Source organism: Bradysia coprophila (assembly GCF_014529535.1).
Source record: "Bradysia coprophila strain Holo2 chromosome X unlocalized genomic scaffold, BU_Bcop_v1 contig_26, whole genome shotgun sequence".
Taxonomy (NCBI): Eukaryota; Metazoa; Arthropoda; class Insecta; order Diptera; family Sciaridae; genus Bradysia; species Bradysia coprophila.
In genome coordinates, this window is record NW_023503313.1 from 1,710,103 (window position 1) to 1,731,351 (window position 21,249).

The window sequence follows — 21,249 nt, forward strand, 5'->3', positions numbered from 1 at the left end:
AAGACAACATTAAAAGTATACGTTGAACAAACCTGTTTAATAGATGAGTGGTAAAGTAATTAACTATTTTATTTCCATCTTGCATTCGTATATCGGTACGCCATTAATTTTGATATTTCATATGAATTAAATGTTCACGGCAACTCCTATATGTTCAAAAGCCCGAATCTCATAATTAAATGCTTCCGATTTATGACGACTTTTCCCAGTGCAAAATCAATACGCTTCACGCTTCAAAAAGAGAATTCATTGACTTTAAAATTGTCTAAAGAGGTTCGCAAACGTTCGCTGGACATTCGTTGTCAACACCATCTTAATTGCATTATGAACTCTATATGAACGGATTGCAAGACATGGTCATCAGATTTATTAAAATGACAACAATCAACGGTCAAATGACTCATCTACGGAATCGTAATTAACCACATACCATTCATCTGTTATCGATAACACCTACAAAAATAATGACAAGTTCTGGCTAATATGGTCGTTTTAGTTAGGCCGCAGGCCGTGTGTCTTAATACACATCGTGAACCTAATCAAGTACTTCAAGATTCATACAACGTTTTATGCAACAGAGGAATTTAAAGTTCGCAGTTTTCGAACATTATGATATAGTAATAAATAGTAAATAGTAAATATAGTAAAATGCATGTTAAAAAATTGAAGTACAAGATTTAAAATCAACCGATTAAAAATACTTTGATCGATGGAAGTAATAGACTCGATACTAATACTGGTCATATACTTGCCGTCTATAACAGGTTAAATGAGTAAACTTTGTTATTTGTTACGGTAGACTACGGTGACTCCAAAATTACGTATTTACCAATTAGTTTCATTTAAAATGAATTTGTAATTAAACATATACAAGTGACTGTTCAATGGCCATTAAAAGAGTTGAAGGTAATTTATCAAGTTCAAGTTTAAAAAAAACAGGATCAAGTGCTGTTGTAATTAACATTTTATGTATTTCAGACGTCACATACCAACAAAGAAAATAAATAAATAAAATTTAAAAAAAAACTTAAATCGCAGCTCGAAGAATAATTGCATTCACGAATAGTAGTAGCACGTTGACCTGTATGGAGATACCATAGCTTCGTTGATTGCCGGGTCGCAGTACTAATTTTTTATCTAAAGGTAACATTTTCGTTAGTTCAACTCTCCGATAAATCGTAAGCGCAATTTCTCCACCCAACAAATCACTCACTTTTTTCATTCGGATCACGTACGGAACAAATGCGATACGACAACGTTTTTTTTCGCTTCTGATTCACATAGCCCGGAATTTTAATGACTGGCTCGTCCAATCTGCCACTGGTAAGCAATTTCGAAAAATCGATTTCGATTTGATGAGCCTGGGCTCCCTTAAAATGGACAATCATTTGAATACAAGCGCCGTTGTGCAATGTTTTCGTTTTTCTCGAATCGATGCTTAACATCCATTTCGGTAGGCCCATCACGTGTCGTGCGTCCTCCAGAAATTGAGCCCTAAATGATTGATTAGCGCATGAGTTGGTGGATAACAGACTCAATGACACAACACTTACACCACAAACTTTGGCGGCTTTTGTAAGTTGATATATTTGACAATGTCGTGATCTGGCTCGATATTAGCGCACGCATATCGTTCTGACGAATAATTTGGTCCGAAGATAACAATAGATCGACCAACAGCGCTTTGAGTACCTTCAAGTGGAAAGTTTTGATCGGAAAATACGACTCGCTTGTGCCCAATGTCTGCAAAAGTTGGTGTTGTTATTACCCCCTCCTAACAAAAATAAAACAAAATCGAAAAAATCATACCAATCGTTCCAACCCTAGCCGATACATCACCAACATAACACCTGAGTGGATTATCTGTCCCACATTCAGTATGATAAAGATCCATCTGAAACAAATCAGTCACTTTGTTACCAGATTTCATTCAATCTTCCACGTACAGATCAATCATTCTCAATAGGATAAATTTCGTTGAACACTACAGCTGAAATTATATCAGTAGCTTCTGTTCTCTCTTCTTTCATCGTTTCTCTACAGCACATTTAAGTTGTCGGTATAAAGGTTTCTGTTGGACGATTTACAGGTGTATGGATGACATGGTAAATATTTAAAAAATTGAAAGACGAATGAACGTTTGATGTGTATGAATTTGTGAACCACATTTCACATCAAATTGGAAATTTCGAGTGAATAAAATTACGGTAGTGGGCGCCGAAAAAACGTTCTTTGATGAGTCAGCAACGTTTAGTTTCGATATATTTTTAAGAAACTACTCTAGTGGAGAGGCTTGGATAAATATTGCCACAGGGTGAATTTAAATAGCCTTTGTTCTAACAACACACACTCTATGGACAATAGAATTAGAGGCAAAATGTGCAAAAATCATAGCGGATGCATTTCAAGGTATAGCTCAAAGATTGAGCCTCAAACTGATGTTACGACGATTTGTTCATCCAGCACCTTCAATAATATCACTTTTAATTTAGGCCACCCACGAAACCACCCAGCACCAAGTGTACAAACCGATCAAACCGACCTAGATGCGGAGTAAATGAGCAAATTGAAAATTTGATTTTAAATTTACATTTAATGGATCGGCCAGTTGCGTATAAAACGGATTCCAGATATATCCGCCAGCCACACATCTCGTAGCGGTCTGCTTTACAGTCGCATCTACACCAACAGGATTCACAAATATATTCCAATGATGATTGTACGTCTGGAAGCAAAGACACAATTTTCAGATATTGATCACAGATAGTCGAAATGTCAATGTATACGATATTCCGATCGTTCTCGCCCGGGTGTTGCAGCTTCACTTCAATGACTGTGTCACTTTTACTGCCATCATTGTGAATGAGTTGCGTAAAGCGAATGTATCCATAAGCATAGCCGTACGGGTGATGGAATGAGGCTATTGCACGAATCTCTCGTGCTTCATGAGGACTGTAACCGCGTTCCAGTGTACTGCAGGCCCAGCGCAAGTTATGCATTTTCTTGTGTATGACAATGGATCTTCCTAAAAAAATTTTTTGGGAAATTCAGATCAGTTGTACGACGGCTGCTGAGTGTGACATACCCAACACCGTTTCATATCCATACAACGGTAAATTGGTGTCATTGTATGCATTCATATATTCCTCAACATTGTCTAACGTTCCAAATTTTCCACTCAAATCACCCAGTTCGTACTGATCGGACGTGCCGAATGCAGGTGGAGGTGACTTTTTCGGATCTATTTCGCGTGGATTCCAATGGCCATATAGTGACGAATCTTCGCACGGAAACTCTAAATCACTTTCGATGGGAGTCTAAACGGTAAAATTTGTTACTCTCGTTGGTTCGCTTCGACCGACCCATAGTTATACTTACGACGTGAACGTGATAACCGCTGTTGTCTTTCAGTTCTTTAAAATGCACCTCTACATTTGTAAGATCGTATTCGGATTGCTGAAACATTTCAAGTTTCCCGGCAAGCGATAACGGGACTCCATTCGCATACCAATCTCTTGCGACTGCTTTTCGCCAATGGTAACCGCCGATTCTATGGAATTGAATTTGGTTGGAACACATTGAAATCGAAACAGAAAACACTTACATTGAGCATGCCAATCGCTCTCCTCGAGCCACTGGACCAAAATCATCATAAATGACTAGTGACTTTCCGAGGATACTGTTGTGACCAGATAGAGGTAAATTTACATCGGTAAACATCCGTCGACTGACCCCACGTTCGGCTTTACTGCCAGCTATTGACAACGATCCAAGACGATTGATAAGATCGCCTAATCGGCACATTCCGACGTTCAAATTAAAACATTCTGTCGGAAGATTATTCTCGTAGTTGACCTGGAAAACGTTAAATTGATTACAGAATCAGTGAAGATATTTTTCGAAAGTTTGGTTTCGGATAGTAAGACGTAAAATATTTTCTCTGCTGTGAGCCATTACCTGTTCGTTGTCATTTTACATACTTACTGCATCTTCACCAAATCCTTCAAAAATTGTGATACGAGTCAAATATCTAACCTAATGATTGAAACGAGCAACAAATACGAAAATAAAAAAAAATGTTTCGCCCAACGTGGGGCTCGAACCCACGACCCTGAGATTAAGAGTCTCATGCTCTACCGACTGAGCTAGCCGGGCTTATACCGTCAGAAAAAAAAGCCAATGAAATTTGCAACGCTTCTGTCAAATTTCTATTTTTAAAAACCAAATTCTTGTAAGAATTTTAGAAAACCAAGGTGTTAATCACTCATTCACTCATAGTCAAAGCCTAACTACAAACTGTCAAATGATTAAAAGTCACTCAACTAAGGACTTCAATCATGCGCACTGCGCACTGACATTTGAAATGAACAAAATTTGAATTTATTTGCTTGCCATACTTATTATGAAATTGCTTACTTTGTACGGATTGTAAACATCGCCAGTACTTAAGCATCTCGCCGTCCAATTATAGAAATCCATTCCCGGTGGATGGTGATGAATTGCCCATCGATGATCAAGCGATTTGTTTAAAGTTGAACCATCCGCATGGATTAAATATTCAACAATGATCGTTGTGTCGACCCATGGCTCGTCGCGTGGCTGACGGAATAGTATGCGTCCAACAATTGGATATCGAAACAATACCTCAGCCGTAAACATTGCGGTTTGATAATGTGTCGTATCATCGTACAGTGTTAACGTACCGCATGAATGATATTTGGTTTTAGCGGTAATGTTCGCGCTATCATCGTGTCTTTCAATGGTAAAACCACGATGAACTACACTATTCGTTCCTTCCAAGGGCATGTATAAATCCAAATATTCGCCAGTCAATTCGGTATTGATTTGAGATTTCAGTTTTCCAGTTATATCACCAACGGCATATTGATCTTGAGTTCCCAGGCCGGGTGGTGGAGTTTTGCTTAAATCGATACCGGTGGGATTGAACATTTCGCCAGACGTGGAACAAAAGTCCAGTTTATTAGCGAAAATTGGATTCGGTGGTAGATCTGCAATTAGAATCTTGGAAACACTACGAACCAATTCGATATTTTCTCGAGACTTGTTAGACGCTGCAAAAAAATTGAAAGCTACCCAAGTAGGCTCGAATTTCAACTTTTGTTGCATTGTAATCTCTCCCTTGACTCCCATGTTGTTTATTGTCGACCTTAAACAGAACGTTTATCATTTCCGTCCAATTAACACATTCCCTAATCAACACATACTTCACCATTCTCGATCTAACATGACGGATTTTGGCACAGCCAAGGAAGTTTTCCCTATGCACACTATCGAATATGACCACATACAGTTGACGTTGCGGACCGGTTAAATCATTCGGAAGCAATTTCAGCAAATCATCTTGAAATATCTGTCTCATTGATTTCATTTTAGCGGCAATTTTGATGTCACCCAACCGCGAATCGATATCGCCAATCGATTTCCCGTTCGCCAAATTTTGTGGATCAAACACTAATTGCAAAACATTGCAATTCTCTTCCGGTCGATCGGTTTTGTCGTCGAAGATGTCGGTAATGTACAGTTTCCACGAGTGGCTCGTGTAATCTGTGTCATCGTTCTCCGATAGTTTCTGATTGTGGTACAAATTCGAATGAATTAATGTGTCCGAATGATCACTCCTCTTAGCGGACAGCCAACGGAAGTAAATGGAACCAGCAATTTTCGAATGAAATCTGGCTTCAGCTAAGTGATCGGTGTCTTGATCTTTTGTGGATATGGTAGCGCAAATTGTGAAATCTGTATTGGGATTCGACAAAACTAGTGACTTTCCCCAGAGACCTTTCTCGCCTGAAATTTTTTTTCTCCTTTAAATCAACTAATTTTAGCAAATATTAATCGTAGTTTACCAGTCAGGGTCATATTGCTGAACCAAGTAGTTGTCTCATTTCCTGGCAGTGTTAAGTAGCCGAGGGCATCATCAAAATTGATTAACTGTTTTCCCAGTTGTTCATTGCTGCATCGTTTGTGATCGACAATACTGTAGTCAACTGGAAACTCATTTATTCCCCAGCTCCATATTTGATCAGGATATTGGAGCGTGGTTGCTAGCTCGGTAGTAATTTTAATTTCAGTATTTGAGTGTGGAGAGAATTGAAATTGTCCAAACAATCCATTTTGCGATACATAAGCGATCAAATTCAGTGAGTTCGCTGAAATAAACAAAAATTTCAAGTTTTTATTAAATGATGTGGATCATCGCGACCTTGAACTTAAAGAGTGATTCACAAACTGCTGATGAATCGGAAAGTACAAAGTGCCGTTGATAGGTGGTTGACTAATAATTCTTGCGCCTGATATATGGAATTATTGAATGCGAAAATTTAAAATTTTCTTGGCTCAGTGTATGATTAACCATTTTTTTGGTCTGAGGTGAAATAAATGATTTTAGGTGCGAGTCAAAAAAGAAGAGAAAGGAAAACTGCTCGAGCCTGGTATAAAAGACAATGAATCAAGTTTCTTTGTTGTATTATTTTATTAAGGCCAGGTTAAGACTAAGGATGGAAAGAAGTTGGAGAGGCCTACATCCAGCAGTGGATAGACACAGGCTGAAAAAGAAGTAGAAGAAGAAGGTTAACGTAAGCGCATTACACTGACAAAAAAATTTCGAAAACTCACCTGCGCAGGTAACTTTGTCTCCAGGTAATCTACATTATCCGCTGCAGCTGTATTTTTTGTATGGGGTGCTACAGCTGTGGCAGCTATTGTAGATTACCTGGAGATAAAGTTACCTGCAACAGCTGAGTTTTTCAAAACTTTTTTGTCAGTGTAACCTGACCTCACATTAGGGCCATCGTAAGGTGTTTACTATCGCACAATGTTTACATTGCGATGTAAAAAGATTTTACCTGACCTTAGCCGGTGTTAGTGGGTGGTTGCACCACTTACAAAAATTGTCATTGCCACATAAAAAGAGTTGTATCAAATTCTGAGCCACACATAACAAAAACTCTAAATGAATTTAGACTCCGTGTTCACACTTACAATTGATTCATTTGCTTCTCTACTTCTGAATAAAAATCATTCTTTCGCTCCATATCTAAACTGTTAGCAGAACGTAAACACAGGTGTAACAAGTGAAAGTTCATCACCTTGCACTGCTGCAAAACAATCGTTTTTTTTTAATGTGGAGCAACTGATTCCCACAATTTTACATAGTCGAAACAAAACATCAAAAATGTACGAGGAAGTTACCATTAGAGAATCCCAACCATTTATTACAAAGACGGGTAACGAAACTGTTGTTGATATTACTTGCAACAATAATTATAAACAATTTTTGACACTGGCTTACCTTGATGATTCAAAACGCACAACAAGTAGTACAAACATAACTTTCCATTAATCAGTAGTTTCATTTTCAATGAATTTTAATATCACAATTTTGAGTATTTTCTTTTAATAAATTAATAATTTTGGTTTGAACAAAATTTCTAATGCTACATTGTCTATCGTCTATTTCGTACACGTTTCACGTGCATAATAATTTTTTACGAAAACAAATTTCTGAACTGAATTATCGTTCGGAATTGTTGCCTGCTCTTTTGTGAATGGCGATATTTGTGTTGTTCTTCAATTTCTTTTCAAAAACCAACCAATGGATTGTTGTCACAGCTCTCTTTCCATTTTACTCATTCATACTTTCGCTCTGAATGGGAGAGTCAAATCGAATGAAGTCTGTCAATACACACATTATGAACAAATTGAGAATTTGTCGTACAAAATTAAAAATAACGGGAAATTTTGTGTGCATATATGCACAGCACACATCCAGTCGTATAACATGAATGATTTTGTTTTTTGGTGGATGGAAGAGATAAGATGAATGAAAGAGATACACAGTGTCGGTAAACTACATTTTTTTCTAATCTAATTAGAAAACTAAAACAAAATTCTCATTTAGAATACGTTCGATCGTGGGAATTTCTCGGCGATTATCAAAACATATACGATAATGGGACAACTCTTCCTATACTCTCGTTTGGAGACCAATATGCAGACTTATAGATCGCAGCGTGTAGATTACTTCTGATTTTTTTTGTAACCATTTTATAACCCTTACTTAAAGCTTTAATCGCAAAATAAAAAAGATCTTCATTCCTCTTCAAAATTAAAAATTATGTGTCTAAGACACCCTCTATTAACAAAGCCACATATTGATCCACGGACTTGTATTCGCACTGAATGAAAAAAATGTTTCGCATAACGTGGGGCTCGAACCCACGACTCTGAGATTAAGACTCTCATGCTCTACCGACTGAGCTAGCCGGGCTTAACAGACGAGAAAAAAAAATAGTCGGTGAAAGTTTGCACCATACGTCTATTTTTCAAAAGAAAAGAAATTCTTTTGACGACCTCGTTGACGACCTTGAAAATACGATAAATAAATAAAAACATTCGCCCAACGTGGGGCTCGAACCCACGACCCTGAGATTAAGAGTCTCATGCTCTACCGACTGAGCTAGCCGGGCTTGAACCCTAAGAGAAAATATCCGGTGAAATTGTCCACCTTAATCATATGTCTATTTTTAAAAAGAAATTGTTTTGACGACGTCGTTGACGACCTTGAAGATACACTAAATAAAAAAAAACTTTCGCCCAACGTGGGGCTCGAACCCACGACCCTGAGATTAAGAGTCTCATGCTCTACCGACTGAGCTAGCCGGGCTTGAACCCTAAGAAAAAATATCCGGTGAAATTTTCCACCTTAATCATATGTCTATTTTTATAAAGAAATTGTTTTGACGACCTCGTTGACGACCTTGAAGATACGCTAAATAAAAAAAAACTTTCGCCCAACGTGGGGCTCGAACCCACGACCCTGAGATTAAGAGTCTCATGCTCTACCGACTGAGCTAGCCGGGCTTGAACCCTAAGAAAAAATATCCGGTGAAATTTTCCACCTTAATCATATGTCTATTTTTATAAAGAAATTGTTTTGACGACCTCGTTGGCGACCTTGAAGATACGCTAAATAAAAAAAAAACTTTCGCCCAACGTGGGGCTCGAACCCACGACCCTGAGATTAAGAGTCTCATGCTCTACCGACTGAGCTAGCCGGGCTTGAACCCTAAACAAAATACAGCAGATGAAGTTTTCAACGTAAGTCACCGTTCTATTTTTAAAAAGAAAAGAAATTGACAAGAAAAAAAAATTCTCACTCACAGTCAGCTGAAAAATCACAGGATCTTTTAATTAGCACACATTCACACTGAATGTGAGATCGAGTGTGAGAACCGTATAATGTGTTTCATATGATGCGCGATAAGCTTAATCCGGCACTGTTTGCAGTTGTTATCTAATATGTAAACAATGGAATTACGTCTTCTCATATTTTTTTACAGAAATTATGAAATCGCTGAAAATTCTTCAAACTTCGCTATAGAATCAATTTCGAATATTAGTCGATAAAATTGATAAAATAACATAAATGAAAGAGATTCATTGAATTATTTTATTATTAAATTTGCATACGCACGGACAAAGTCATTTAACTGACTGATTAGTTTTTCTTAAAACAAGTCGTTACAGGACCAGTTTAAACTCGTTGAGACTAAATTTTCTGCGATCGATTACTAAGAAAAAGTCGAATATGATAGAAGAACCTTTTTTCTGAGATGATGAGCAGTTGGTCGCTTGGTTGTATCAAAATACTGTAGATTCTGCTTTAGCGTACGGTACTTTCGTCTCCTATTATTTTAAGTGGAAATGTCTAACCGAATTACATTACCCATACCCAACCGCAATAAGCAATATTGATGTATACAGAAGAAACTATCTACCGAGAAAAACATCATTGTAAAGTAGGTAATTTTAACGAAAAAATGAAAATCCGTTATATTGACAAAATTGAATAAATCCCTCCACGGAAATCTGTCGGAAAAACTCTATATAGCAGAATATCAAACAGGGTAGCACAATGCGCAAAATCGTATAAAATCGATTTTTTTATCGTTCGTTGCAAAAGTTTTCCATTCTTCACGTACTATTCTGAAGGATAACATTTTCGGTGTGCAAAATGTTGAAAATAATTTTAGTTTTGTGTTCATTGAATAGTGCTTTTGGTAATTTTATCGGACCATTTGTGCTATGGGGCCGATCCGAGCTACAAACATTTGATGTGCCAGCATTGGAGAGTGTTGATGATAAATTGTTGAGAAACTTGTACTCGGAAAGTACTGCTGTTGTTATGTTTCTAAGGAATTCATCCAATTCATTGAATGTGCAAAATTATCCAAAATTCAAAGATATAATCGATGAAAGTCAATGGACTTATCTATCGCAGCACTGGTTATCATCGGATCCAGTCGATTACAACACAAATACAGAGGTAATAAATGGCAGAAACATGTTTCCCGTTTAACACAATCTGTGTTTGTCGGTATTGGGAATGAAAACGTTAAATTTTTGCTTAATTTATTAAGAGTCCGAGATCATGCAGCTAACGACTCGAAAGAGGCTCAAACCAGAAAGGTATCAGTCGTACAATTGGGATGAAATATTCGAAAACACCCAAACATAAATTATAAGACAATGAAGTTGCATTAGCTGAAATTGAACTGTTGGTTTCAAGCAATGAACACTCGTTCTATGCACATAAATCCAACCTAATTTCCAGACGGAAAACATATAATACTACTTTTGGTCTTCATATAGATCGAAACACTTTTCCTTCATTAGTAGAATGGATAGTAATAGGATGAATGGGTCTCGCATCGGTTTTTCCAACCAAAACTCTGCCAATAATTAGGAGGAGACTTATCCGATCTCTTCTGATTTTCAATTTGAATAAATTGTTCCTTGCATATGCACTATCACAGGTTTACAACCTAATTGGAGGATCATCCGAGCAGGACGTCGAAATTGATGAAATCTACAGGAATGCAATTAAGAAGCATGGCGCGGGAAATGTGCTTGGAATACTAGCTACCAAATCCGACAACCATGACATTTATAAGCGTGAAGCTGTTGAAGAAGCATCAACGACAGATTCGCCAACCGAAGAACCAATGGATGAGTATCTAGTGTATTATGAAACAGGTACGATCTTTCCAATCCATACCGTTCGTAACCGAACGTTACACAATACTTCTAGGAAAGGCAATTTTACATACAACTAATGCACCGAAACTCTTCGAGAATGGCAATGTAACCGAATTACTGGTCCATGGTCTGGTCAAAACCGACGAACGCGACGGGCTGTTCCGTATCATAGTGTCGTTTTTCAAGGTTAAACGTGAAAATGAACCAAAGTTAACGTTACGGTTTCGATTCAAAATATCGGACGGTTACTGGTCGTTGACTTCTGTAGAAGTTGAAGACTCGAAAAAGCTCGAAGTATTCTATTTGATTGGAAAACCAATAACAGCTCCACTACAATTTTCATACAAATGTGCACAAACTATAGTTTTTAGAAGTAATTCCACCGCTGCATCGAAATTAAATTTGACGCTACAAGACGTTCAGGTATCTGTGAACGAAGTTAAATTTTGAAGCAAATTCATTTATTTGAACGTTTTTATGATTGAAGGTTCAACCACTAATGAATGGATCGTCGCAATTTGGCGATGCTTATGACTGTGTGGGATTCACATCAGCGCCCATTTGGTCAGGAATCATTGTAACTGCATTCATATCAGCGATCATTATGCTAGGATTACTTTGCATTCTAGAAATTAAACCACCGAATAAATTTGAAAATAATCGCGGTAAGCAGCTCACGTTTACCGTTCAGGAATAAATGAAATTTCGTCGTCATCAAAGAATCACAGAAAAATAAATTTCCTGAATTTGTGAATAATTGTTACATTTAGGATTTGTTCGATTAAAAGAAAGGGAAAAATAAAAAAAACTTTTAGCCAAGCTATGTTGATATTAATTTCTCAAATTGTAAAAATAGTGAAAAAGCGAAAGTATATATCGAATGCTGTACCAACTACTGTACCATATACTGTGCCCGTGATTTAAAAATAAACATATTTATGTCGACAAAACGTTTCGTTTTCTTTGCGAATTCATCTGATTCTCATGGTGAGTTTGAGAGACAATTTCGTTTCACCTCATCGTTTCCCCCGTGTCGTAGTGATTATTTTTAGAAAAACAGGTTTTTGTTTTATTAAGAGTTTGACCGTGATTACAAAGTCCTTTCAGAACAAAGCTATACGGAAGGAACGTCCAAATCTTTGATGCACATCGGTTTTCGGCACTGAATATAGTCTGACAAGCTTAGCCTAGGTTTGAGGTTTAACTGAAAAATTGTGTGAAAATTTCAGGTCAACTTAAAACCTGTTTTGTCAGGTTTTGATAAATCGGGCTCACATCAGATCAGGTTTCTAAAATTTGAAGATTGATTTACTGTTTTAGGTTGGTTCTGGGACGTTGATTGAGAAAAAAATCAGTCAGCAGCTGTAATCCCTAACGAATACCTTCATATAGGATGTTTGAAGTAGAGTACATTCGTTGTGACACTACCCATCGAGAAGCAAACCACTCAAAAAGTTGAAGAAGGGTTGCAAATAATACTTTAATATAATCTTTGATCAAATGAACGGACTTCAAGCAAAAGTGCTTCGAGTGACAGATGCCACATGGAGTACTATTATTTTGTTGAAGTCCGATAAATCGTTGTAAATGTTATCTCTTATCCATTGAATTCTTTTACTCAGAAACAAGAGTTGTAAATGAGTTATAAATCGAGTGGTTTGCCCCTTGCTACCCATGCATCTTCGGTGTTATTGGAAATCTAAAGGTGGCGTAAGAGTAGTCAGTTTTCATTCCGTTCTGCCCTCAGAAAGAAGGAAAAAATCTACATTTTGGCACCAACTTTTTTTCCAAGACTTCTGTAGGCTTGCAGCACAAAAGTACTGGGTTCATTTATATGTGGAACGATAGTGGGTGAGGCCAGCTGCCACACCCCATACTCAACTCAGTTCTCCGAACATTCACTATATTTTTAGTCATAACTCTCGTGGATCTCGTGCGTATACTCTACCTGTTGGTCTTTCCAAGGCCGACATTCGTACAACATTACAACAATTTAAAATAATAGGGGAATTCCTTTAATTTTATTAATACTGAGTATATCGCGTATATTCTGAGTATATCCAGTATAACGAGTATATCTTCGTATATTCCGTATATCGAGTATAAGTCACATGTGTTTGACAACTGCCACATGTAGAAAAATGAAATTTTTTACGTGATGGATTTCGATCAAACAAAATGTCAGTGTGTAGCTTGTGATCTCAGGAGTCTGGCAAGGTAATTAGTTATTCAATCGGACTAATATCGATATACTCAGAATATACGCGATATACTCAGTATAAATAAAATGAAAGGAATTCCCCAAATCTTTTCTTGAGTTATTGTCGAAAAACTGTTTTCGGTACCCTCTGACATGTCTTCACTTTTGAACGCCTTTCACAGAAAACAATTTTTCTAGTGTTTCCTAGAATTGAAAGACGAATCCAACCAGCTATCACTCATTAAAATCGGAGATCGCTTGTTCCCCAATCACCTGAAGATTTGGCGATGTCACTTTAAGAGGAAATCATGATATTTAGTGCTCAAATTACTTTAAAACAAGCTGTCAGAACAGTCGGAGCGTTTGCTGCGACTGAGCCTTGTACGACCCGTAAACCTATTACGTACGTGGCCCGTCCGTAGCCCTAATTCATCGGTGATCCTAATTTTTCCGAAGCCCCAATACGGCCGTAACCCTAATACAACTGTAATCCGTATGTGCCCGTTACCATAATGCTTCCCACCTAGCCCAACTGCGGCACGTGCAATTTTAATGCGCGTAGCGCAATTACGAAAGCCCGTGTACGAAGTACCTCTCATATAAAACAACAATTTTCGAAGAAATTTTAGGAACCCAAATTTGAAACTTTTTCTATCACCATGTGCTTGATATATATAATGCCTGAAACACCACACACACATAACCAATTACTTCTCTGTTATCAGAAACTATCTAAGTATCATTTTACCCATCTTCCCCGCCCTATTGCAATATGGTTCTGATTCGATGAACGATCACCTGAAAGAAATCTATATTGCCAGTATTCGTTACCAACATATTCCCAAATGTTGGAGAGGAGTGCGCGTTGTATTTATACCCAAATTGGGGCAACAAACTTACACTGCAGCGAAAGCATTCCGGCCGATCAGTCTTACTTCTTTCTTGTTAAAGACATTGGAGAAATTGATAGATCGCTACTTGAGAGATGGAATACTTAAAGAGTTTTGCATACACAGTCGTCAGTTTGCTTATCAGCCAAGAAGATCATCCGAAACCGCTCTGCATCACCTAGTGCATAGAATAGAAAAAGCATTTAACCAAGATGAGTTTGCACTTGGTTGCTTTATTGACATAGACGGAGCATTTAATAACATGATATTTGCTGCAATAAGGAAAGCATGTATCGCACATGGAATCAACCTTACTGTAACTGTATGGATTATTAAAATGCTTAGGGATCGAATTGTATCCTCCTACCTTAATACTGCCAAAGTAAGCGTTTTCGTAAGCAAAGGCTGTCCTCAAGGGGGTATTCTACCGCCTTTACTATACTGTTTGGTTAAAGACAGCTTACTATCTTTACTTAATAATGCTGGCTTTTACTCTCAAAGCTTTGCCGATGACCTCGCAATTCTCCTAGTAGGAATCTGCATCTCGACCCTGTCAAACTTGATGCAATCAGCACTAAAACTAGTTGAATCCTGGTGTCATAGTAGGGAGCAATCAGCGAACCCAGATAAAACGAGACTGATATTATTCACTCGTAAAAGGAAGGTTACAGGACTCAAAAAACCCAAATTTTTTGGCAAGGAAATCGATTTTTCCGAATTTGTAAAATTTTTGGGCGTCATATTAGACTCAAAATTATACTGGATCATCCATTCAGAATACGTCATTAAAAAAGCGGTAGCATCCCTATGGCAATGTCGCAGATTATTTGGCAATGACTGGGGGATTAGCCCCAAAGTACTCCATTGGATTTACACAGCCATAGTAAGACCAAGACCAGGCGTCCCACTTGTCCGAAATGTCCGAAATGTCCGAAATTTTACACATTTGTCCGAAATTGTCCGAAATGTCCGAAATGTCCGAAATATTCTTCAAGACCTGACCAAAATTAAATATATAAACTTATAAAAGTCTCATTTTCAAAAAAATTGCCTGCGGCGCACTTCACGGAATTTTTAATTAAACTTTCAGTCTATCAATACTTTGTCCCTAAATTTTTATTCAGTTGACTGTAAGTCATATGGGTCTTTATGGCAGAAAATACCGGAAAATGTGTATAGGTACCGCGATCACTATAATTGAAAATTATGTGGAAATATGACGTTAAATATGAAACGTTAAATGTGTAATATTTTTTTAACTTGAGTAAATCTAAATCGATTTTCAAAAACGTTTTGTTCGAAGGAGAACTGAATTCCTCAGGTCAAGTTTTTAAATGGGCGTTATCAGCTCAATGGTCTGGGAGTAGTTCTCGAAAAACCGATATGCTCATTGTATCTTTTCCTATGGAACACGATAACTAACTCAGCTAATTTTCTAGACCTGGTTTTCATTCAAAGAAGCATTTCCTCAAAAAAAAAATTTCTTGTTTTTCTGATTATGGTACTCGGGCATAATGTTACAATTCTTCCTTCGATATGTTAGAAAATAGCTGTAGCTCTAAAAGACAGCCACGTTAAGAGTTTCCTGCGTCACATCTTGGCTGACTCCAATATCTTTTTTAAGCATTTTTTCAGTATAGTCGACATTAAAAAATTTCGAATAGAAGCAAGAATATGATCGAATTTTTGAAGTAATAGTAGGAAAAGTAGACAAAAAATTCCAACAGGTTTAATGGAAACTAATTACAAGATTCGCCTGTGGCGCATGGAAATTCTGGAAAAAGAATCAAAATTTTAACCTTGCTTGTGATCATTATTTCTTCCATCCTTCGATGAAATACATGCAAATGATGTAGGTCAACGAAGGAAGTGTATTGACTAAAAACCACATATTTGAGGAAATTATTCTATGCGAGGAAAATGATTTTCTCAGCATTTGTCCAAAATTTGAGGAACGGAAAGAAGCCTGACCCGTATTCAACCTGGTTTTATTTAAACATACAGTCTCGTAAGGTTGAAATACGACATGTTTCTGATTCGGGAGTTGTGGTTTGTAATTGAATTCACAAGAATTTCGTTTGACAATGAAGATCTGGATTTCTGTTTTCTGAATTTTTATACTAAAATACCAAATCTAGATTTTCGTTTGTTAGACGAAAATTATATAGGATCTATTACAAACCCTTACCTCAGAAACATGTCAGATATTATTCTTCCGCGACTGTATTCAGCCTTTCACCTTTCCGGTGAGATGCATTAGTTAACCTACATCTTTAACACTATCTTTTCGTGAAGGTTTCAAGCCCTCTATTCAGGTTTATGATCAGTACAGCTACAGGTCATGTCAAAGTATACTTTAAAAAAAATCTCATCTCTCATCTCATATAAAGCCTTAGAATTTGTTGGTGGAATGGGCTTAAATGACTTACAGACTTTTTCTAATGCGTAACTTTAGTGAAAATTAAAAAAAAATGTCCGAAATTTTTGTAGAAAATGTCCGAAATTTTTATGAATTGTCCGAAATGTCCGAATTTCGGACAAGGCAAAATTTAGTGGGACGCCTGACCAAGACTATGTTATGGAGCAGTAGTCTGGTGGCCCAGATGCGAAGTGAAATCTGTTCAAACCCAACTGAGTAAATTACAAAGATTAGCATTAATTGGAATCACTTCCGCCATGAAAACTACCCCAACAGCAGCACTCGAAGCACTATTGAACATAGAACCGCTACATATTCACATCAAGTCTCTTGCCAAGTCGTCCCTTTTAAGGTTCAAACAGTCTGAACTCTTGATCAATGATGCCAATTTCGGGCACACTAAGTTGTGGTCAGCCATGTCCCAACAAATACCTGAAGTCAATATGCCCTGCGACTTAATCATCCCAACTTACAGATTCGAAAAATCATTTAAAGTAAATATACCGGATCGTAGTTTCTGGGATACCCCGAATGCAATTGCACACAATCACTTCTCGTGGTTCACTGATGGATCAAAAAAGGACGATCTAACCGGGTCGGGAATATTTTGCCCTAGCATAGCTAAAGAAATATCCGTGTCACTAGGAAATTTTTTAACAGTATTCACTACAGAAATTACTGGAATCATGGAATGCTGCAGAGAAATAATTAATAACCACGAAGCTAATGTCTCACCCATAAATATTTGCTCAGACAGTCAAGGTGCAATTAAAGCGATTAGCGGCTTTAAATTTTCATCTTCAATAGTCCTTGAATGTCGCGATACTCTAGAAGAACTATCTAGAAAACACCAAGTGTCACTTATTTGGGTTCCAGGGCACACGAATGTCGCTGGTAACGAAAAAGCAGATGAACTAGCAAGATTAGCTTCTAGTACACCTTTCATAGGACCTGAGCCAGCAATGGCCTTATCATTCTCAACACTTAATCGGCTCATTCTGAACAGTAAAACCAAAGAATTCAATAATTATTGGAATACCCTAGACTTTGCCAGACAGGCAAAAATATCGATCAGAATAAACAACAAAAATTCGAAATACTGCCTGTCACTCGATCGGAATAACCTCAGAAGACTTGCCGGCATACTTACAGGTCACAATTCTCTAAAGAAACATCTCCACACAATTGGGGTGGCAGACGATCCACACTGCGAAAAGTGTGGTGAAATCGAAAGCACAGAACACTTTCTTTGCGAATGCCCAGCATACATTATGGCTCGATCACAGTATCTAGGTTCATACGTAACCAAGTACACCTCGATATGGAGTATCGCTCCATCAAACATCCTCAAATTTCTAAACAAGACTAAAAGAATATAAACGACCGTGGGTACGCACAACAGGCCCATCTGAGGCTTAGGTGCAGGCGTAAAAGCCACCCACTTATTCTATCTATCTATCTATCATTTTACCCAAAATACATCACTTTTACTAAAATCCAATATGGCCGCCGGTAGCCATTTTGTTAGAAGAACGGAGGTAGTTCTGACGATTTACATTCGTTAATACCTTTCAAATAAAAGAAAATCATGAAATTCGGTCAAAATTTACTCGATATATTGTCAAAATACAACACGTTCACTGTACTGCCGAGTGGTCGGATGTGAGCTCACTCCAAGGAACCTAGCTCACGCTCCGGTCAACCAAATTTCATAAACTTTTTTTTCCCTGATTGGTACGGTCAATACCTATCTAATACAGCAAAAACAGACGAGATTTGTTCAAATTTAGAGGACCTACAAGCAAAAACTTCTTCCCGCCCTGTCCCTGGTTCACATCATGGGCTCCATCTCACGAGTCGTTGTATACTAACCAGTCGAGTAAACTGTATTATTAGATCCGGATATAACTACCTAATGGTCGTTTAAATAATTGGTTGTCGGAGCATCGAATTGACATTGGAGCATCAGATTAATCGAAAATTAATTCCAAAAATGCAAATTTTCATCACATTTTATTTATCGAAATATTCTCGGATAACCCTTCGACATTCATCAAGTTTTTTCAAATTGTTTACCTTCCCTTGGAATCTACCATTTTTGCCGTTCCCTTTGCCATCCAGCAATTCGCACAAAGCTCGACCGAGCTTATCAACATCATCGACTTTTCCTTGGCATAGCATTTGACCCTTTGTTGACGATTCATCGCCAGATGTTAACAACAGAAACATGTCCTTGTTGTTGAGGTGCCGAGTGAAAACGGAGAAGAAATCGGATTCGATTCCATCGGATCGATGTAAACAGTAATATTTGGGTGGATCCGGTAATTGTTTGACTTTATCGGCTTCGTGGACAGCTAGTTCTTTCATGACCTTTCCGAAGGTGCGTTGAGTTGTTCGTAAATTTTCCTTGATTTTCTGGATCATTTCAAGGTGAGTAGGTGGGCCGCATCTACAAGTATGATTGAAAGCAATTAATTGAAAGGGAGTGAGAGCATCGCTTTTCAATATAACCAAGATTAAATCGACGGTTGAGTAAGTTCTCTTGGATCAAAGTTAAAATGTCATGTGTTCCCTTACTTGAGTAGTACATTCGTTTCCAGTTCTCTGTTGAAACACTCAGCCAATTTCTTCAGTACTCTATTGCCGACAACGAAATGAACCAACACTCGTCCCTTGCACTTTTCCACATTCAAAAGCTTCACCATTTGAAGCTCAGCCAGATTTTTAACGTGGGTGCCACAACACATATTGCTCTCGATCCCGTCGAAAGTCACCACTCGTATATCACCGACATGATCTTTGGGTAGGCCACGGGTTGCTCTAGTTACCTAATTGTAACACATTGTCAAATCTATTCACACCAGAGCAGAGTCGTTATTCAATTTACCTCTGGCGGTATTTCCTTTTCATTGCCGCTGACCCGCACCACCGACACATTTGTCTGCTCTGCAATGAATTTGTTAATTTTTTGTTCCGCTTTCTGCAACTGATCTGGTGTCACATTGCTGGTGTCTAATTCGACGAAAGAGGTGTCCGAACCCAAGTTCCAAGTCGTTGTGTCAAAGCCAAAGTCTTGTTCGAATATAGCGGTTATCAAATGCTGACCTGCAATTTGTTGTCTTAAAATCGGCGGAATTTAATTACACCAAAAATTTTACCAACCTGAATGTTGTTGCATATGATCGAATCGACGATCCCAATCGACCTTTTGTTGTACAACATCGCCGACGTTAAATGAATCCTCCGATTGAACGTAATGAATAGCGATTGCTCCCTTACGGATGACATTTAGCACAGGTTTTTCATTCAGAAGACCGTGGTCACAGGGCTGTTGTTTGATGGGGTTCGATTACCAGCTTAATTTCGGTGAATGAAATGAGTCTTTACCTGGCCACCTCCTTCAGGAAAGATAATTGTATCTTCAAGAACAACTTCGTATCCTTTAACCGATGCATCGTCGTTATTTATTTTTGCATTGAATTCGGTAGGCTCGCAGCGAACCACGGTTGTAGCGAACTGGAAAAGTTAAGGGGTTAGCAATATGCAATAACACTAGTGGATATCGATTTCCATTTTCAAGAATGCATTCAGTTAAATGGTTTTATTTTCATTGAAAATGCAATGATGCAATTGGAACAAAAATTGCAGTGGAAATTACTGTAGTAGAAAACCCATAAAGTATGCACTGATTCACCGGCTCGTAAAGCCGGATTTTCGATTTAGTAATATCATTTTTTACTCACTTCTTTCAAGTAGCTATCTTCTTGACACTTGAACACCATTGTTAATTAATGTCACCACCAGTCTTTGCAAATAATTTTTAAGGAAGTCTTTACGATATTCACCAGTAAACTTGTCAGTATTATTTTTCATTACACTAACTACGAAAATTGTAATTTTCGCTTCCCAAATGAGATGCGAAAGTTTAAAAATTCAACTCTCAGTAAGCCACGACATCACAAGAGGTGCGAAAGTACTTTCGCCCCCCAAACGAGGATGCAAAAGTAAATGACAGCAACAACAGAGGAGCGAAAGTACTTTCGGCTCTCAAACGAAGATGCGAAAGTAAATGACAGCAACAACATGTGTTCAGTCTGGTGTCGTTGTGATCGCTGTGATTGTTGTGATAGAAAAGAACGTTGTCAATAATTTAATATTTTTTCTTATACCAGGGGGCTGCCGCCCCCTGGACCCCCGCATATTTCAGCATATTTCGGTAAATTTCATCAGTTGGAACGTGTTTAGGAAGCTCAAATTACAATTTTCGTAGTTATTGTAATGAAAAGTTGTATGGATCACATGGCACGACGTAAAAAAATTCAACCTGTGCGATTGCCGCCCTGGCCTTCGGCCACGGGCTGCAAACTTCGCACACGGTTGAATTTTTTTACTTTCGTCCCTTGTGATCCAAATAACCATTTAAGACTCACTTGACTTACGACAAAGTAATAGAATACACTGTATGTTATAATAGCTTGTTCTATAATGTCAATTCAAGCCGGTAAGGCCGGTAACGTCGCTTGACGGCGGATGTTGGTGATATTATTGATATTGCAAAGAAAAATTAACGTCAGCTCACGCCATTTGATGAATTGAAAATATGGTGGGAAATGAAAGTATTTTTATCTCAATTTTATTTTATTTTGACATACCTTGACATAAGTGGTATACAAACTACG

At 37.8% G+C, this 21,249-nt stretch overlaps 3 protein-coding genes and 6 non-coding genes across 11 annotated transcripts; 1 reads left to right on the forward strand and 8 right to left on the reverse strand.

Moving 5' to 3' along the window:
- Positions 1 to 952: 952 nt before the first annotated feature.
- On the reverse strand, positions 953 to 7,573 carry LOC119069178. 2 transcript variants are annotated; one of them, XM_037173105.1, is made up of 13 exons: positions 7,313 to 7,571; positions 5,868 to 6,170; positions 5,226 to 5,808; positions 4,417 to 5,167; positions 3,605 to 3,855; positions 3,379 to 3,550; positions 3,086 to 3,317; positions 2,787 to 3,025; positions 2,591 to 2,725; positions 1,810 to 1,894; positions 1,554 to 1,743; positions 1,214 to 1,494; positions 953 to 1,137 (listed from the first exon to the last, which is right to left on the reverse strand). In XM_037173105.1, exons 1-13 carry the CDS (start codon positions 7,374 to 7,376, stop codon positions 1,028 to 1,030), a joined length of 3,396 nt encoding a protein of 1,131 aa, XP_037029000.1. In that variant the 5' UTR covers positions 7,377 to 7,571; the 3' UTR covers positions 953 to 1,027. The 2 variants fall into 2 exon arrangements, with proteins under 2 accessions (XP_037029000.1, XP_037029001.1); XM_037173106.1 differs by lacking the exons at positions 953 to 1,137; positions 1,214 to 1,494; positions 1,554 to 1,743 and adding an exon at positions 1,955 to 2,037 and having other exon boundaries at positions 1,810 to 1,899; positions 7,313 to 7,573.
- Positions 4,083 to 4,155, reverse strand: Trnak-cuu. The gene has a single exon. It is a non-coding gene; the product is annotated as a tRNA-Lys (tRNA).
- A 644-nt stretch (positions 7,574 to 8,217) lies between the features above and the next one.
- Trnak-cuu lies at positions 8,218 to 8,290 on the reverse strand. Its single transcript has one exon. It is a non-coding gene; the product is annotated as a tRNA-Lys (tRNA).
- Positions 8,291 to 8,416: 126 nt separating this feature from the next.
- Positions 8,417 to 8,489, reverse strand: Trnak-cuu. Its single transcript has one exon. It is a non-coding gene; the product is annotated as a tRNA-Lys (tRNA).
- Positions 8,490 to 8,613: 124 nt separating this feature from the next.
- Positions 8,614 to 8,686, reverse strand: Trnak-cuu. Its single transcript has one exon. It is a non-coding gene; the product is annotated as a tRNA-Lys (tRNA).
- A 124-nt stretch (positions 8,687 to 8,810) lies between these two features.
- Positions 8,811 to 8,883, reverse strand: Trnak-cuu. Its single transcript has one exon. It is a non-coding gene; the product is annotated as a tRNA-Lys (tRNA).
- Positions 8,884 to 9,008: 125 nt separating this feature from the next.
- On the reverse strand, positions 9,009 to 9,081 carry Trnak-cuu. The gene has a single exon. It is a non-coding gene; the product is annotated as a tRNA-Lys (tRNA).
- Positions 9,082 to 9,943: 862 nt separating this feature from the next.
- On the forward strand, positions 9,944 to 12,011 carry LOC119069237. The gene is made up of 4 exons (XM_037173278.1): positions 9,944 to 10,348; positions 10,839 to 11,058; positions 11,114 to 11,484; positions 11,549 to 12,011. Exons 1-4 carry the CDS (start codon positions 10,037 to 10,039, stop codon positions 11,756 to 11,758), a joined length of 1,113 nt encoding a protein of 370 aa, XP_037029173.1. The 5' UTR covers positions 9,944 to 10,036; the 3' UTR covers positions 11,759 to 12,011.
- A 6,559-nt stretch (positions 12,012 to 18,570) lies between these two features.
- LOC119069231 (alanyl-tRNA editing protein Aarsd1) lies at positions 18,571 to 21,015 on the reverse strand. 2 transcript variants are annotated; one of them, XM_037173271.1, is made up of 7 exons: positions 20,990 to 21,015; positions 20,314 to 20,438; positions 19,958 to 20,086; positions 19,733 to 19,898; positions 19,458 to 19,675; positions 19,148 to 19,398; positions 18,571 to 19,019 (listed from the first exon to the last, which is right to left on the reverse strand). In XM_037173271.1, exons 2-7 carry the CDS (start codon positions 20,350 to 20,352, stop codon positions 18,584 to 18,586), a joined length of 1,239 nt encoding a protein of 412 aa, XP_037029166.1. In that variant the 5' UTR covers positions 20,353 to 20,438; positions 20,990 to 21,015; the 3' UTR covers positions 18,571 to 18,583. The 2 variants fall into 2 exon arrangements, with proteins under 2 accessions (XP_037029166.1, XP_037029165.1); XM_037173270.1 differs by lacking the exon at positions 20,990 to 21,015 and having other exon boundaries at positions 20,314 to 20,489.
- Positions 21,016 to 21,249: the final 234 nt, after the last annotated feature.

Bases quoted from the DNA above. Each gene is read 5' to 3' on its own strand.
- LOC119069178 (XM_037173105.1), bottom strand. From the start codon at position 7,376: ATGAAACTACTGATTAATGGAAAGTTATGTTTGTACTACTTGTTGTGC. The intron at 5,809-5,867 runs GTAAACTACGAT...AAAAAATTTCAG, and splicing joins CAGCAATATGACCCTGACTG to GCGAGAAAGGTCTCTGGGGA. The intron at 3,551-3,604 runs GTAAGTGTTTTC...TCAATTCCATAG, and splicing joins GAGCGATTGGCATGCTCAAT to AATCGGCGGTTACCATTGGC.
- LOC119069237 (XM_037173278.1), top strand. From the start codon at position 10,037: ATGTTGAAAATAATTTTAGTTTTGTGTTCATTGAATAGTGCTTTTGGT. The intron at 10,349-10,838 runs GTAATAAATGGC...GCACTATCACAG, and splicing joins ATTACAACACAAATACAGAG to GTTTACAACCTAATTGGAGG. The intron at 11,485-11,548 runs GTATCTGTGAAC...TTATGATTGAAG, and splicing joins TGACGCTACAAGACGTTCAG to GTTCAACCACTAATGAATGG.
- LOC119069231 (XM_037173271.1), bottom strand. From the start codon at position 20,352: ATGGTGTTCAAGTGTCAAGAAGATAGCTACTTGAAAGAA. The intron at 20,087-20,313 runs GTGAGTAAAAAA...TAACTTTTCCAG, and splicing joins AAGATAGCTACTTGAAAGAA to TTCGCTACAACCGTGGTTCG. The intron at 19,899-19,957 runs GTAAAGACTCAT...ATCAAACAACAG, and splicing joins TTCCTGAAGGAGGTGGCCAG to CCCTGTGACCACGGTCTTCT.